Source organism: Panthera leo, chromosome A2, assembly GCF_018350215.1.
Source record: "Panthera leo isolate Ple1 chromosome A2, P.leo_Ple1_pat1.1, whole genome shotgun sequence".
Lineage (NCBI taxonomy): Eukaryota > Metazoa > Chordata > Mammalia > Carnivora > Felidae > Panthera > Panthera leo.
Window position 1 is genome coordinate 57,574,001 of NC_056680.1, and position 15,046 is coordinate 57,589,046.

The following is a 15,046-nucleotide window of genomic DNA, read 5'->3' on the forward strand; positions in this document are numbered from 1 at the left end:
GGCCCCTGGAGACAGAGCTGAACAGTCTCCTGCCCTCAAAGGGATCAAGTCCAGTGGGAAACATAACCCAGTGTATAGAAAACGACAACAGATGGGGAGAAAATGAGATCCTGGGGTAGATAGGATGTCACAGGCCCTCAAATGAGGGTCACCTAATTTAGGCTGGGGAAAGCCAACAGTGAGGCTTCCCAGGAAAGTGAACGCAGCCAGATGACGCAGCATCGAGAGAGCATGGTGTCCGTCCAGAGACCTGCAAGTAGTTCGTTAATCCTGGATCCTGAGAGAGACAGAGAGACACACAGCCATCCAGAAGGACTGATGTCAGCCATGCTGAGGAGTTTGGCCTTTACACCAATGGAGAGCAACTCAAGACTTTCAAAACAGGGAGGTAAAATAACTCTATTAGCAATTTAGAAAGAGTTCTTGGCTACAGAGGGGAAGACAATTTCAAGAGGGGGTGCTGGAAGCAGAGAGACCGTGAAGGAACGTTGTCCTCATCCAGTCGGGGACTAACGGAGGCCTGTCTTAAGGGAGCAGCTGCGGTGACAGGGAAGCCTGAAGGACACGCAGGAGGGACAAGACTTGGTCACCAATTTATATGAAAGAGGACATACTGAGGATCATTTCAAAGGTCACACCACAGGAGAATGGAGGTATCATTCCCTGGGAAGGTGAGGAAGCGGAGAGGGTGGTCTTGAAGATGTGGAGTCTGAGGGCCTGTGATGTTCACTGCCGAGGAAACTAGCCCAATAAGCGGCTGGAGACACAGGTCCAGACCTTCATATTGAAATGTAATTAAAATTAAGTAAAATGAAAATTCCGGTTCCTTAGCTGCACTAGCCACAGAGCAAGTACTCATTAGCCACACATGGCTCACAGCTACCATACTGAACGGTACCACCAGAGAACATTCCCATCATCACATCCCATCTGTAGGAAAGTGCCGATCAAGGCCCTGCAGACTTTTCTGAAAAACTGTCACTTGCAGTCAAAGTGTCTGTCAGCCCTCTCTTGGCCACGCTGAGTGCTGCTGGGAACAATGTCTGTGCTGGCAAATACCAGCTTCCATTCTCAGTCCTTCCATCTGTGCAAATGCTCAAGAGATGGAAGTCTTCTTATGTGGTCTTTTTTTCTCTAGAGCAGAAGTTCTGAGGACTCTCTCTGAACATGCCCTGGATCATCGTTTCAGAGAACAGTGAACACCGAGTCTGCAAGCGCCTGCAAGGGCCTTTGGTGCTTATGGCACGCGGCCCTGAAAGCCACCCAGAAATGACCACAAGCAGAGCTAATTTTTTAAAGTGCCACGCCGCAATGTAACGGGGAAGACAGAGCTCTAGTCCTGGTGTCAGATGACCAAGGACATGCCACTGACCCTCCCTGAGCTTTAAGCAGCCCAAATAAATCTATGATAAAGAATGAAGCCATAAGGCCAGACAGGGCGGGTTCCTGAGGCCAAGCAGGTCAATGCTAGCAATTCCAAGCACTAATTTTACAAGAAAAAAAGTCAGGTTTATCTTTAGGTAGCACCTGTGTATGCCACCAAATAAATATCCTCAGGAAGTAGGTTAGAGACAAAGGAAATTATTTTAGTCTTCCTGAAGGCCCCAAGACAAGAGAGGCATCATCACAACATAAGAGATATGGAAAGAGGGAAAGTCAACTTCTCTCTCAACAGCAAAACTTGTTTCTTCTCCTGCCAAGAGAGGATCACCACATTAACGAAGTCCTCCCCACTCTCTCCCCACCCAACGAAGGCCACTTCAAAGCAGCAGGAGCCTAATCACACAGCACAAGAAAATAAAAGACCCAATTAACAAAAAACAAAACTCAAATAATCCGGGGGAGAATGGAAGCTGAAATCTCTGTTTTTGACAAATTGACTTGTATATAAACTGCTCCTCAGGAGCCACAGTTCCTACCAAAGTAGGCGTGGGCGAAGGCCTGAGAGCAGCACAAGCAAACCGGGGTCTCTGAAATCAGACTGGGTTCGACCCCCACCGAGCCAGAGACTGGTCTCTGGAGTCTCATTTTTATGGGCTGTACAATATAGAGGGAAAGGCTCACCTCTGGCTGGCAGGGTGGAGAGAGAAAATCAAGGGTCTAGAACAGTGGCAAGCAAACAATAGATGTTCCCAAAACGTCCATTCCCCATCTTTCCTTCTGAGAGGCAGACCTTCCTCAGCTCTGCTCTGCACTCCCCCGTCGGCAACACCAGAGCCACAACTTTCCCCCTGATGGTGTCCATCCTGCCTATGGTCGCTCTCCCTCTCCCTGCCAGATCTGGAAGCCCAGACCACTTGCCACAGGCCCTCTTCTCAGACTCTTTAAAAGCCAGCAGGATCTCTCAGCTTAAAACCCACCCACCTGCCTCCAACAACAGACTCTCCAAGCTCCTGAGTTCTGGAGCCCAAGGGTCTCTGCAGCTCAGCCTCTCATCCTGCCTCTTCCCTGTGAGCTCTACACTCCAGCCCTCCCTTCTCCCCTGTGTGTCTGTCCACTCCAAGTCCTGGAGCAGGAAAGCCTCCCATCTTCCCCACTGGGAAAATCTCAGCCATCCTTCAAAGCTCTGACAAGACAGCCCCTCCTCCTAACTCGCCCATGACCCTCATGCCCGGCCTTACCTCCTCCCACTTCTCCTGCTGACTGACTGCCCTCTTCTTCGGCCAAGTTTGCTCTCACACCTCTGACTGATCAGGCTGCTCCCTGGGTCTGCTCTGCCCTTTCTTTTTCTCTGCCTGGAAAACCTCCAGGTCAGCCTTCCAGGTCCAGCCCCGGGGTCCCCTCCTGGGGGATGCCCTTTCGGCCTGTCCCAAGCAGAGGCACTCACACCTTAAGCTCCTCTTGTATAAAGCCCTTCTGACTCTGCATCTTGTCTCAACTGGCTGTTGGCACTTCCTGCTCTTCCCTGGCCCTCTGGACTGTGAGCTCCTTGAAGACAGGCACATCTGTATCTGCCCTCACATCCGACAGAGTGTACAACAGATGCCTGTAGAGTCTCTGAATAAATGGGGGAAAACACCAAATAACAGTTCCATCTGATCCTCTCCCACCACATGGGTTGACAAGTCCTCAAAATGGGGGCTACAAGCCCAAATGTCTATGGGGCCCAAGCAATCTGAAGAGCACACGCCCCTTCTACTCAGTTCCAGGACTGTGCCACCACGCTAGAGTGTGGAAATCTTCTTGTGTTTCTAAAGAAGCCAGGAATCTGGGTCATTAAATGAGGTCACCTGATTTTTTTTTTTAATTTTAAATATTAGATGGGCCACCAAAACACATCTGCAGGCCAGATCCCAGACAAGACCCTAACGTGAGAGGAGACCCTACCACGGGATGAACAGACAGGATGACCCATCTCTGGCCAGGCACTAAGGACAGAAATGGGCAGATCCAGGAACAGGTCCACAGGGACCCCAACAGGCCTTCCATACACAAGCAAATGGCACTTACTAGACACTTACCTTAGCCCAGATAATGTGTTGGGTACGTTTAATCCTCTCAACATATATTCATTTACTTAATTCAATTCAACTCAATTATTTACTTAACTCAAACGTTTTTGTTTTTGTTTTTTAATTTGAGAGAGAGAGAGCATGAGTAAGGGAAAGGGAGAAACAGACAATTTCAATCAGGCTCCACACTCAGCATGGAGCCCAACAGAGGGCTTGATCCCACAACCCTGGGATCATGACCTCAGCAGAAATCAAGAGTCAAACACTCAACTGATTGAGATAACCCACAGAATGAAAGAAAATATCTGCCAATCATCCATCCGTCCGTCCGTCCGTCCATCATGTATCTGGTATCCAGAGTACACGAAGAAATCTTACAACTCAATAATAAAAACCAAATAACCCAATTAAAAGATGGGCAAGGCATCAGACAATTCTCCCAAGATCACTAGCCATCAGGGAAATGCAAACAAAAGCCACGACGAGCTACCACTTCACACCCACCAAGATGGCTACAATCCAAAACACTGACAATAACAAGTATTGGTAAGGATGTACAGACACTGGACCCTTGAACACGGCTGGTGGGAATGTGAAGTGACTTGGCTGCCGTGGAAGACTGTCTGCCAGCTCCTCGATAAGTAGAAATAGTTACTCTCTGACCCAGCAGTTCCATTTGCAGACATACACCTAAGGGGATAAACACGCACGTCCACACAAAGACTCATACACAAATGTTCATAGCAGGATTATCCATAATTGCCAAAAAATGACAACGACCCAGACATCCTTCAGCTGATGAATGGATTAAAAAGCAGTCTATCCATACGGTGGAATACTATTCAGCCATAACAAGCAACGAAGTACAGCTGCGGAAGCAGCTGGGGAGTTACTGTTTAACCCGTATAGACTTTCAGTTTTCTTAAGTTGGAGAGTTCTAGAGACAGATGCCATTGAACTATAAACTTAAAAATGGTTAGATGGTAAATTTTATATAATGTTGACTTTACCACAATTAAAAATAAACTAAGAAAATATTCTTTAAAAAAGGAACAAAGTGTATATACTTCACGCTACAACATGGATGAGCCTTGAAAGCATCACACTGAGCAAAAGAAACCAGATACAAAAGGCCACGTATTAGAGGATTCCACTTTTATGAAATGTCCAGAAAAGGTAAATCTGTGGACATTAGGCAGACAGATCAATGGCTGCCTAGGCCTAGGGGAGGGGAAAATGGAGAGTGACTGGTAATGAGCATGGGTTTCTTTCTGTAGTGATGAAAATATTCTCAACTTCAATTGTGGCAACGTCTGTTCACGATTCTGTGTGAATATATTGAAGACCACCAAAGTATACATGTGAAATGACACATTTTACAGTATGTGAGCTATGTAGCTCGATAAAAATGTTTACAAACATTACTGAGTATCTACTATGTGCTAGGCCCTGAACTGGCCCCGGAGCTACAGAGACAATTCAGACGCTGTCCCTGACCCTGCGAGGCCTTCAGACACATGGGAACGATAGAGGGAAGCCAGACATCACAGCAGAGCAGGAGACACACGAGGTGCCATCTGAGCCAGACCCTAGAAGGGCTCATTCCCGTTCCTTGCCCCACCCTGAGGCCATCTCAGGAATACCAGGCTCTACCTCACCAGGACACAGGCCTCCGGATTACCCAGAGCTCCAGACCCTGTCACCTTGGGCACAGTCTCAAAGGGGACAGACTCGAGCTCCATGACAAGGGTGCCCCATCCCCAGCTTGTTCGAGGCTCCAGCCAACAAAAGAATGACCGAGCAGGGAATATGTCTCAGGGCTTCATTTACGGGTTGTTTCCCGGGACGCCTGCCCAAATCTTATTCCAACCTGGATGAAGTGATTTTGAAGAAAAACCCAGGAGACAAAGAAGATAGGAAACAAAGGAGATGCTAAGCAAAAAGTTTAAAAGCAATTAATTTTAAATGATTACAGCTTTACCAAAAGCTGTGGCTACGATTTCCTTCTGACTTTGATTATAACCTTCCAGCAAAATATTTGCCTCCAGAAGGCAAAGTCTTTGCATTATTTTCTATTCCTAGCATGACTACAAAAATATTCTTTGATTTAACATTTGATATGTTTTGTTCTCAAGGGCAAGCCCCATGAGAAGAAAAATGTACCCCAACAGAATGAAATATGACTACCTGCTTCCATTTTTCTTTCCTGTTGGTTCCTGCTCAAATATTCTGCATTAATTTAAACTCAAGGCTGTGTCTCTGATGTTGTGTTACTCCCACACTGTCATCCAAACCAAAGCAAAGTCACCCGCTGTCCAGCACTAAGAGAAAGTGTGGCAAACAAAGCTCAACTTGAGAGTCTCCTAGAGACAGCTAAAGGCACTCCAACTTGGAAGGAGATCAGGAGGGGTCAGAGAGTGATAAGGTAGCAGGCAAAACAGAGCAACTTGTATTTGAATATAGGCACACTTGGCACTGAGGGCAGCCGACTTCCTGCTGGACAGAACGAGGTTTTAGGCACATGAGCACAAGAGACACCAGTACTGGCCTCAGTTTCACTCGATGGTAGAGGGCATCCCAGAATGGACACCGGAGAGGGGAATCTGCCGTTATGGTGCACACCTTTTAACAAAGAAGAGAAAATAAAAGGCAGCCGTCCCTGAGTGAGCACGAAGGTAAGGGAACTAAGGCCTGGCGGATTCTAGGAGCAAAAGGAGTTAAGATTAAAGAAGCATTTCCATTTATATCGACTCCTTTAAATAGGTCTCAATATTTCAGGACACACATATATGAATACCATAATATAACATAACGTATTTCTACACCAAATCATAAGAAGACGAGAGGCAGAGAAAACCAAAATTGGGTTTTTTGTTTGGTTGGCTGGTTTTACATTAGAATAATGCCCAAATTCCTTGTGCAGCCAGGCCCCTTTGCTGTCTCTGCTTATAGAGCCAGCACACTGCTTTCTGGGCAGATGCCCAAATGGTAAGGTAAAAAATCTGGTCGAAAACACACATTCATTCACACACCTTGGTTCACGGGTCCAAAGAGAGCGTCTCAGACAGACTGCAGAAAGACTGCAGGACACATTCCTCGATAAAACAAGCCAGAGGGACAAGCACTCTCTCCACATCAGCACCAAGAGGCACGGAGTTGGAAAAACAGAGAAAGAAGGCAAAGTAGCAGTAAGTTTTACAAAGAATGTTTTCTCCCAGGCTGCGGAGACAAAGAGCCCCAGGGCTGCTGACTGTTTTCCCTCCAAAGAGAGTAACCAAGTCAGACTTAGAAGGCTTTGGCAGCTCTCATAGGCTCCAGCCAGGCAGGGCCCAGAGAGGGTCCAAGCCCTGCAGGAAGCAGCGCTTAAACGGTGGGCAGAGGAGGCGAGGGATCAGGGCGACAAGTCGTGGCAGAAGAGCTGCTGTTCATTAACAACTGGAACAAAAGACCAGGAGACAATACACTGTTAATCCTAGCAGCCACCAGAGGACTATAAATTGCCAAGCCAAGATACCAGCATTTTTCAGCTCTCCTCTTTCCTGCCAGAGTTAGATTGAGGATGGGTCCAAGTCCCTCACCCCCCACCCAAGTCTTTAAAACATACATTACTGAATCTTTTTGAAGTTCTAACCCTGAAAGATTTATACCCTAAAATGGATTAGAGAAAAATACTGCCCTGAGACACTACTGCAGTGGGCTGCAGTGGATGGATACACTTTTTCATTCCCATTGAGAATGCCAGAGTAGGAGCTGTGTGGTCAGACTCACATGGGTTCAAACCCAGCTCTGACACTTACGAACTATGCTTCCTGACTTCTCTGAGCCTGATTTTTCATCTGTAAAATGGGAATATCACCTCTTACCTCACAAGACTGCTTTGAGTGTTAAAAGAAAAAAAAAAAAAAAAAAAAACCCCATAGCATAAGGGCAGCACTAAATAAATGCGGAGTATTACTGTCACTATTAACCTCCCCAGTACCACAGGAGTTTTATCTATGGCCACATGGACCAAGGAGATAAAGCCCAATTTTCTCTAAGTTAAGAAAGGATTCTTTTGGGTAGTGAAAGCACTTTGCGGGGGAGGGGAGCAATGGGATTAAAGAGAACAGGCTTTAATATAAGATATATTAAACTTCAGAGATATCATCGTGGAACTCAGACAATCATTCTAATTTCCTCCTACTGGGGATAATGTATTCAGCAAAGAGTCTAAATCATTCACAGCAAGCCGGGAACTCCAACAGGAGCCCAATCTTCCAGCAATCCCAGGTTTAGGTGCAGTCCCTGCTGTCAGTAGGAGTTCTTGCCCGGCAATGTTGCATAGTTCCAAAGCTCAGGCCCGATCCTGTCACAACCCTGCTTTAAAAGCCTTCCAAGAGCCTTAGGAGAAATCTACACTAAGGGCCTAATCTAAGCCCAACACTTACCACTCTATAGGATCTGGCCCACTAACCCTTCTACCTTCATCTTCGACATGCCTCCCTACACGCCACGCTGGTTTCCAGACACAACTAAACGGTAGCAGTTATCTCTGACTCTAAACAGACAAAAAGGCGGGTTTAAGTCACAGATCCTTGCCCAGGCATTTCCTCCACTAGGAAGGCTCTTCGTTCCCTATCACATCCTATACCCCACCCACAGCAAAGTGCTTTTGGCCTGTATGCCAAAAGCTCTGATAGGTCACTCTGCACATTTGACAATGCCCCCTCCCCAGCTCTGCTGTTAGCTCCCAGAGGGAGGGAAAAGAATCAACATGGATAGTGTACCTACTACAGGCCAGGCTCCATGCTGATTGCCTTCTGTCCACTAACCCATGAAGAAAGTTCTTTGCTCACTGTTACCATCCCGCCCAGGAACTGGTACACAGCTTCATCCATTCAAACTAACCAAATTGCCTATCACACACCAGGCTCTGACCCAAACGCTAAGAATATGTTGGGGAAGAAGACAGACATGATTCCTATTCTATTCTCATGGAGGACAGAGACAATCAACAAGTAAACACATAAGAAATACCAGATGGTAAAAAGGGCTGTAAGGAAATAAAACAGGGACATGAGAAAGTACATGGGGGAGAGAGCTGAGGATACGCTAGCTAGGCCAGTCAGAGGAGCCCTCTCTGAGGTGACACTCGAGCTAAGATATAAATGAGAAGCCAGATGTACCAAACAGAGGGAACAGCAGGTACAAAGACTGGCCCATTCAATAAGTAGAAATGAGGTCGGTGAGACTAAAGGTGGGGGGCAAGGGACGATGCTCAGAGGAAGACAGAGGCCCAACCGTAGGTTCTGTGGCCCACAAAGAAGAGGCTGGGTTTTACTCGAAGCACAAGAGAAGTCACTGGGAAGTGTTGGAGCTGAGGGTTGACATGATCTGATGAGCCTCTGAAGATGGAGTTCACTGCCTACAGCGTGGAAATGGAGGGCAAACAGGTGAGAAGTGCAGGCCCAGCATTGTAGGAGTCCAGCTGTCAGAAGCAGGGACTAAGCCACTGGAGCCTTCTCATGAAGGCAGAGATGGCTGTGGATTTATGAGTTAGGATGATAAGCAATGGTATTAACCAGATCCAGGTTAGCAGCAGCAGAGTCAGGTAAACACCAGCCCAGGGCACTTTACTTCCCAAGCCTCGGTTTCTTTATCTGAAAAACAGGCACCCCTTAGGGTTGTTGCACACATGCAAGTTCTTAGCAACAAGCATGGGCCAGAGCAGGTACTCAAATGTGCGTGTCCTTCCCCTCATTTTTCCTCATTTCTCCAAAAAGGGTGGGAATCTGCTCTATTGAAGGAAGGATAGTGGCAGCCTCGGTCTCACCATTCTACTGCGTTCAGGTCACATTTTAATGCCTATAAGAAGATAAGGAAAGTCTCCTCACTCAGGAAGTAAGAAGAGCCACAATGTAGGTACAAGAAGAGAAAAAAAAAAATCCCTCTTCTTTTATTCTACAGTTTTACAACTGTAGGAGACCTGCTAACTGTAGACCAAACTAAGGACCTGCCAAATCCTTGGGGGTTATCATTTGGTTATATGGGATAAGGCTGGTGCATGAAACATTTTGTCCTACAAAGAGGCTCTTCATAAATGCATACGTTAGAAGGGGGCAGGGGTAGTGTGAAGTGACATGGGGAAGCAGGTGAAAGAGCTCCGGCTTTGGGATCAGGAGGACCTGGGCTGTGCTATTTACCAGCAGCCTTCCCACAGTCCCAATTTCTTCAGCTATTAAATGGAAACCGCCACACTCCTTGCAGGGTTCGCCCAGGAAGTGGCAAACACACGAGAAAAGCGAAGCCAAAATAAAGAACCGCATGTGCTAGTGTGTAGAACCTCCAAAATTAGGTTCCGTGGTCACACAGTAAAGGAGAAAGCCAGACCTCAAGCCTGGCTCTGACTCCAAAAGTATGTCCTTCGCTATTCACCTACACTAGTCACTAAAAAAAAAAAAAAAAAAGTGCCTTCTTGCCTTTTATTTTAACCTGTCTCTTCCATCTCCAAACCTAGACTGGCTCAGAGTACATGTCTTAAAATGTGATTGGATATGATTGACCAAACAGAATTCAGTTATAAGGAGGGGGGAAGAGAAAAGGGTAGTCATCTGATGACTGAGACATGAATTGAAGACTTTAGGCAGAGTGACCTTGGGCAGGGCCCTTCTCTGAGCCTTCATTTCCTCTACTGTAAAATGGAGTAATGACCTCAGACTGCCTACAGAATGGAACAACTGGTAGGGAACAGAGATGAAAGTACTTAACACACTCATCACTGCAACTGGGACCCCATAGGCCCAGCGACCAATGAAGCCATCTGCCACCAAGCCAATGAAACTATCTTCCTAAAGTATATTTCCATATGTGCTTGTAGGTATAGACAATATCATATCATTGGAAGGAAACAGAAGGCAATGGAAACAAGGTAACCAAGTACTAGGGTCAGCAGTGAAGAAAAAGACTTCTTTTAGCTATACACCCTTGTGTGCCATGTGCTTATACGAATTCTTCATTTTCATCTGAAAAACAGAACAACTTTTAAAGCCCTGTCCATAGATTTAACTGTGGCAAAATGCGTCCAGAAAAATAATCCACAAAGGTATGATAGCAGCTTCCTCTGGAGAAATAGGAGAGGTCATTAGGGGACTTTTGCCTAATTTGTAATGGTGTATTTCACAAGCAGAATGTATTTATGTATTATCTGTATAATTAAAAATTAATTAAATGGTACATCTTCTAAGGGCATTTCGGCAGTACCCATTATGACTGAAAATGCACTCTGCCCTTTGCCCCAAACCAGTTCAGTTTCAGGAGCTAATTCTACAGATATGTTAGCACCCCCACCAGACTTGTTCTAGAAAATTCACCGAAGCATCATTAGCAAAAACTGGAAACGAGATAAATGTCCATCATTAAGAGTTAAGAAAACGTTGGTACAAGCGCACAAAGGAATTTTATATGACCTTTAAAAATTATGTAGCTTTGGGGCGCCTGGGTGGCTCAGTCGGTTAAGCGTCCGACTTCAGCTCAGGTCACAATCTCACGGTCGTGAGTTCGAGCCCCGCGTCGGGCTCTGGACTGATGGTTCAGAGCCTGGAGCCTGCTTCTGATTCTGTGTCTCCCTCTCTCTCTGCCCCTCCCCCGTTCATGCTCTCTCTCTGTCTCAAAAATAAATAAACTTAAAAAAAAAATTACGTAGCTTTGTGTATACTGACATGGAACTCTTCGCGTTGAGTAAAATAGTGTATATGGTGTTACCATTTTGTGAAGAAAAGGAAGAGAAAGGGGGTTTACATACACACGGGTATGCTTGTTCTTACGTGGTTTTTCTGAAATGATACAAGGAACGGGGAACAGCGGCTGACTCTGGAAATGGGAACCAGGAGACCAAAGAACTGAAGAGTGGAGACTTCTTTTTTTGACACTTTTGACATATACCCTTTTTGCAGTCTTTGTGTTTTCTTACTAGTTCGTATTACAAACTTATCTTCTAAAAAAAATTAATGAACCAAAAAAACAAAACCAAAAACTTTAGGGAAGGCACCTTCCTGCGCGGTCGTTGTGGGTGGTTAGAGCTTCCAAGTCAGCCGGGCCACGAGTTCCAGTCCCAGGGCCTCCGCTCCCTTGCTGCGGAGCCTCGGGCGCGTCCCGTCCGCCTCTCGCGACCCGGGTGGCCCCGGCCGTGAGGTGAGGCCACCTCCCTTCCCCGGCAGCGGCTCGGGCGAGCTCGGACCACGGGGCCCGGCCGCTCCGCCCAGCGTCCCCGAGCCCGGCTCCCGCCCCGGCCCGCGCTCACCGCCAATGATGGTCCGGATGAGGGAGGCGTGCCCGGGGCAGTCGACCAGCGTGACCTGAAGCTGCGGCTCGCCGGGCTCGGGCTCGGCTCCGGACGCCGCCGGGGGCGCGGGCAGCGCCGCCCGCAGGCGCGCGGGCAGAGGCACCGAGAAGCACGAGAAGCCCAAGTCGAGCGTGATGCCGCGCTCGCGGCTCTGCGGCTGCTTGTCGAAGGCGGCGGTGGAGGCCGTGGTGCTCAGCGCCCGCGCCAGCGCCGTCTTGCCGCTGTCGATGTGGCCCAGCACGCCCACGTTCACGTTCACCCGCCGCCCTGCCATGCCGCCGCCGCCGCCGCCGCCCGCCCGGCCCGCCCCTCCCGCGGCTGCCGCTGCGGTCCGGCCGGTTAAGCCGCCCCCCCGCAACCCTGGCGCCGGGCACGCCCGTTCCGGCCCCGAAGCTTCCGCCCTCTCGGCGCCCGCGGGCGCTGCCTGGCACTGGAGGAGAGAGCCCCGGGGTCGAACTTGACCGGGGTCGCCGACCGTGAGGCTGTACTCTCACCTGGCTCCTGCCCCCCGAAGCCTCGAGGAGTCCAAGATTGGGTGGATCCGTCCATCCATCCATTCATTCATTTTAACAAGCCCTTTTCAATTGCCCCCTGGGTACCAGGCACTGCTTATTCACGGTACTGGGATACGGCGCTCTCTCCACGTTACACTGTATTTGGGCAGGGGTGGGAGTCAGACACTAAATAGGTGAGCCTGGAACCAGACCCTTTCAGAAAGTGAGAAGCCTTCCAGGGAAAATAAAAGCAGAGATTAAAAGGACTAGAGCACCAGGGGAAGGGAGGACAGCTAATTTACAATAAACGGTCAGGGAAGACCTCTCTCCAGTTGCTGACTGAGCCGAGGCTGGAATGTTGAGAAGGAGCCAGCCCTGGGAGAATCTGGCAAAGACTTAGAAGATGAAGGGCTGTCATCTTCTGACCCTGGAAGTCTATAGCCTGGCCTCAGGACAGGCTGTAGAGCTCCAAATTGTACGTAAAATGTTATGTGCATGTGCTTGTACTGGGGAGTACATAACTCTCAAGAGATGCTTGAAGTGTCTGGAACCACTAAAAAGGTTGTCAACCACGGTCACCAACCAGGGTTCACAAGCAGGTGTCTTCACTGGCTAGGCACCTGACTCAAGGAGAGAGATTAGCAAGACTAAAACTCTTGGACTTAAAATGCATTAAGTGTGGAGACTGGAGACAGGAACAGCATGTGCCGCATAAAGGAAGCCACTGCTCACCTCCAGACAATTGGTACCAGGCAGGAATGCTAGCCCAGCATCGCCCATCTTCCCATTTTTCAAGAGAAGGGAGCATTTCTATATGAAATCTGACTTTTTACATGTCAACAACTAATTTAGCTTTTAATTGAAACACTATGGTAGGTAGCCAAGCACAGAATCTACTCCATTCTGCCTGACCGCCAGTTTGTCGTCTGTAATGAGCTAGGCCGTGCTCTGATACATTCACACTTGCCAGTAACTGCTCCCTGATGCCTCCTGTGGTCCAGGCCCTGCATTAGCAGCAACAGGGTCCCCGAGGTAAACAGACACGGTTGGTCAGTCCATCCTGCTGCACGGGGAAGAGGAGGGCATGTGTTAGGATAGCTAACACCAAGCAACTGCCACTTGAGAAAACATGTGCACAACATAGGATGAAGACGGAGGGCAGGGGTTTAGAGAAGGGCCAGATAAGACACTTTGGTCGGACTCACTGATGGAAAAGGTACTGCTAGGTGCTTGCACACAAAATACCCAGACAGAAAAGAAGCCGCATGGTAATCTTACTCTGAATATGTCTTTCCCAGTATAGTTTTAGTTTGAACACGTGGCCTTCTAATTTTTTTTAATGTTTATTTATTTTTGAGAGACAGAGAGACAGAGCATGAGCAGGGGAAGGGCAGAGAAAGAGAAGGAGACACAGAATCCAAAGCAGGCTCCAGGTTCTGAGCTGTCAGCACAGAGCCCAACGTGGGGCTCGAACCCACGAACTGCAAGATCATGACCTGAGCTGAATTCAGACGCTTAACTGACTGAGCCACCCAGGTGCCTCCGAACATGTGGCCTTCTAAAATGTCGCAGGCAAAAGCTCTGGAGAGTCAATTATAGGCTGTGATACTGTGATTTATAATAAGAAATATTTTAGGGACGCATGGGTGACTCGGTTAAGTGTCTAACTCTTGGTTTTGGCTCAGGTCATGATTTCACAGATTCATGGGTTCAGCCCCGCGTTGGGCTCTGCGCTGGCAGCTGGGAACCTGTTTGGGATTCTTGGTATCCCTTGCTCTCTGCCCCTCCCCCACTGGTGCTATCTCTTGTCTCTCTCAAAATAAATACATAAACTTAATAAGAAAAAGAAGTATTTATTTCATAGGGTGCCTGGGTGGCTCAGTCAGTTGAGCATCTGACTTTAGTTCAGGTCGTGATCTCAGGGTTCGTGGGTTCAAGCCCTGCGTTGGGCTCTATGCCATCAGCACAGAGTCCACCTCGGATCCTCTGTCTCCCTCTCCCTCTGCCCCTCCCCTGCTCTCTCTCTCTCTCTCTCAAAAATAAATAAACATAAAAAAAAAAAAAAGAACTATTTATCGGGTCTCCCTCCTGCGCCTGGCACAGAGCTCCAAAAACCCTTGGAACTTCCTGTGATGAGAATGAGGTGTCTTTTGTTATGTTACTGAGGTGACTTTTGGAAAGCACCTAACGATGGGGGCTGGCTGCCAGGGGAGCCAACCAAGTGATTAGAGTTGGGACTTTTCACCTGACCCCTGGGGAGGGGAAAAAAGAGGAGCTGGAAATGGAATCAATCGCCAGTGGCCAATGATTTAGTCAATCATGCTTGTGTAATGATGCCCCCCTAAAATTCCAAAAAGGTGGAGTTCAGAGAACTTCCAGGTCCACTTCTGGTGAGCTCAGATAAAGCATGGAAGCCCCATGCCCCTTCCCACATATTTTGACCTATGTATCTCTTCTTTCTGGCAGTTTCTGAGTTAAATCCCTTTTTTTAATGTGTTTATTTTTATTTTTGATAGAGAGAGAGCGTAAGCAGGGGAGGAGCAGAGAGAGAGGGAGACAAGGAATCTGAAGCAGGCCCCAGGCTCCGAGCTGTCAGCACACAGCCTGACGCGGGGCTCGAACCCACAAACCGTGAGATCATGACCTGAGCCGAAGTTGGACGCTTAACCAACTGAGCCACCCAGAAACCCCAATCCTTTTGTAATGAACTTGTAACCCAGCAGTAAGTTGTTTCTCTGAATTCTGTGAGCTGCTGTAGCAAATTAATCAAATTTGAGGAA

At 48.0% G+C, this 15,046-nt stretch overlaps 1 protein-coding gene across 3 annotated transcripts in view; it reads right to left on the minus strand.

Annotated features, from left to right (window-relative positions):
- The window catches only part of EEFSEC (eukaryotic elongation factor, selenocysteine-tRNA specific), a 248,753-nt gene extending 236,695 nt beyond the window's left edge, over positions 1-12,058 (minus strand). For all 3 annotated transcript variants that reach the window (XM_042912414.1, XM_042912408.1, XM_042912425.1), the window contains exon 1: positions 11,731-12,058. In XM_042912414.1, the coding sequence (XP_042768348.1) occupies positions 11,731-12,046 (316 nt within the window). In that variant the 5' untranslated portion in view covers positions 12,047-12,058. The remainder of the gene's footprint in view (positions 1-11,730) is intronic.
- Between the last annotated feature and the right edge of the window lie 2,988 nt (positions 12,059-15,046).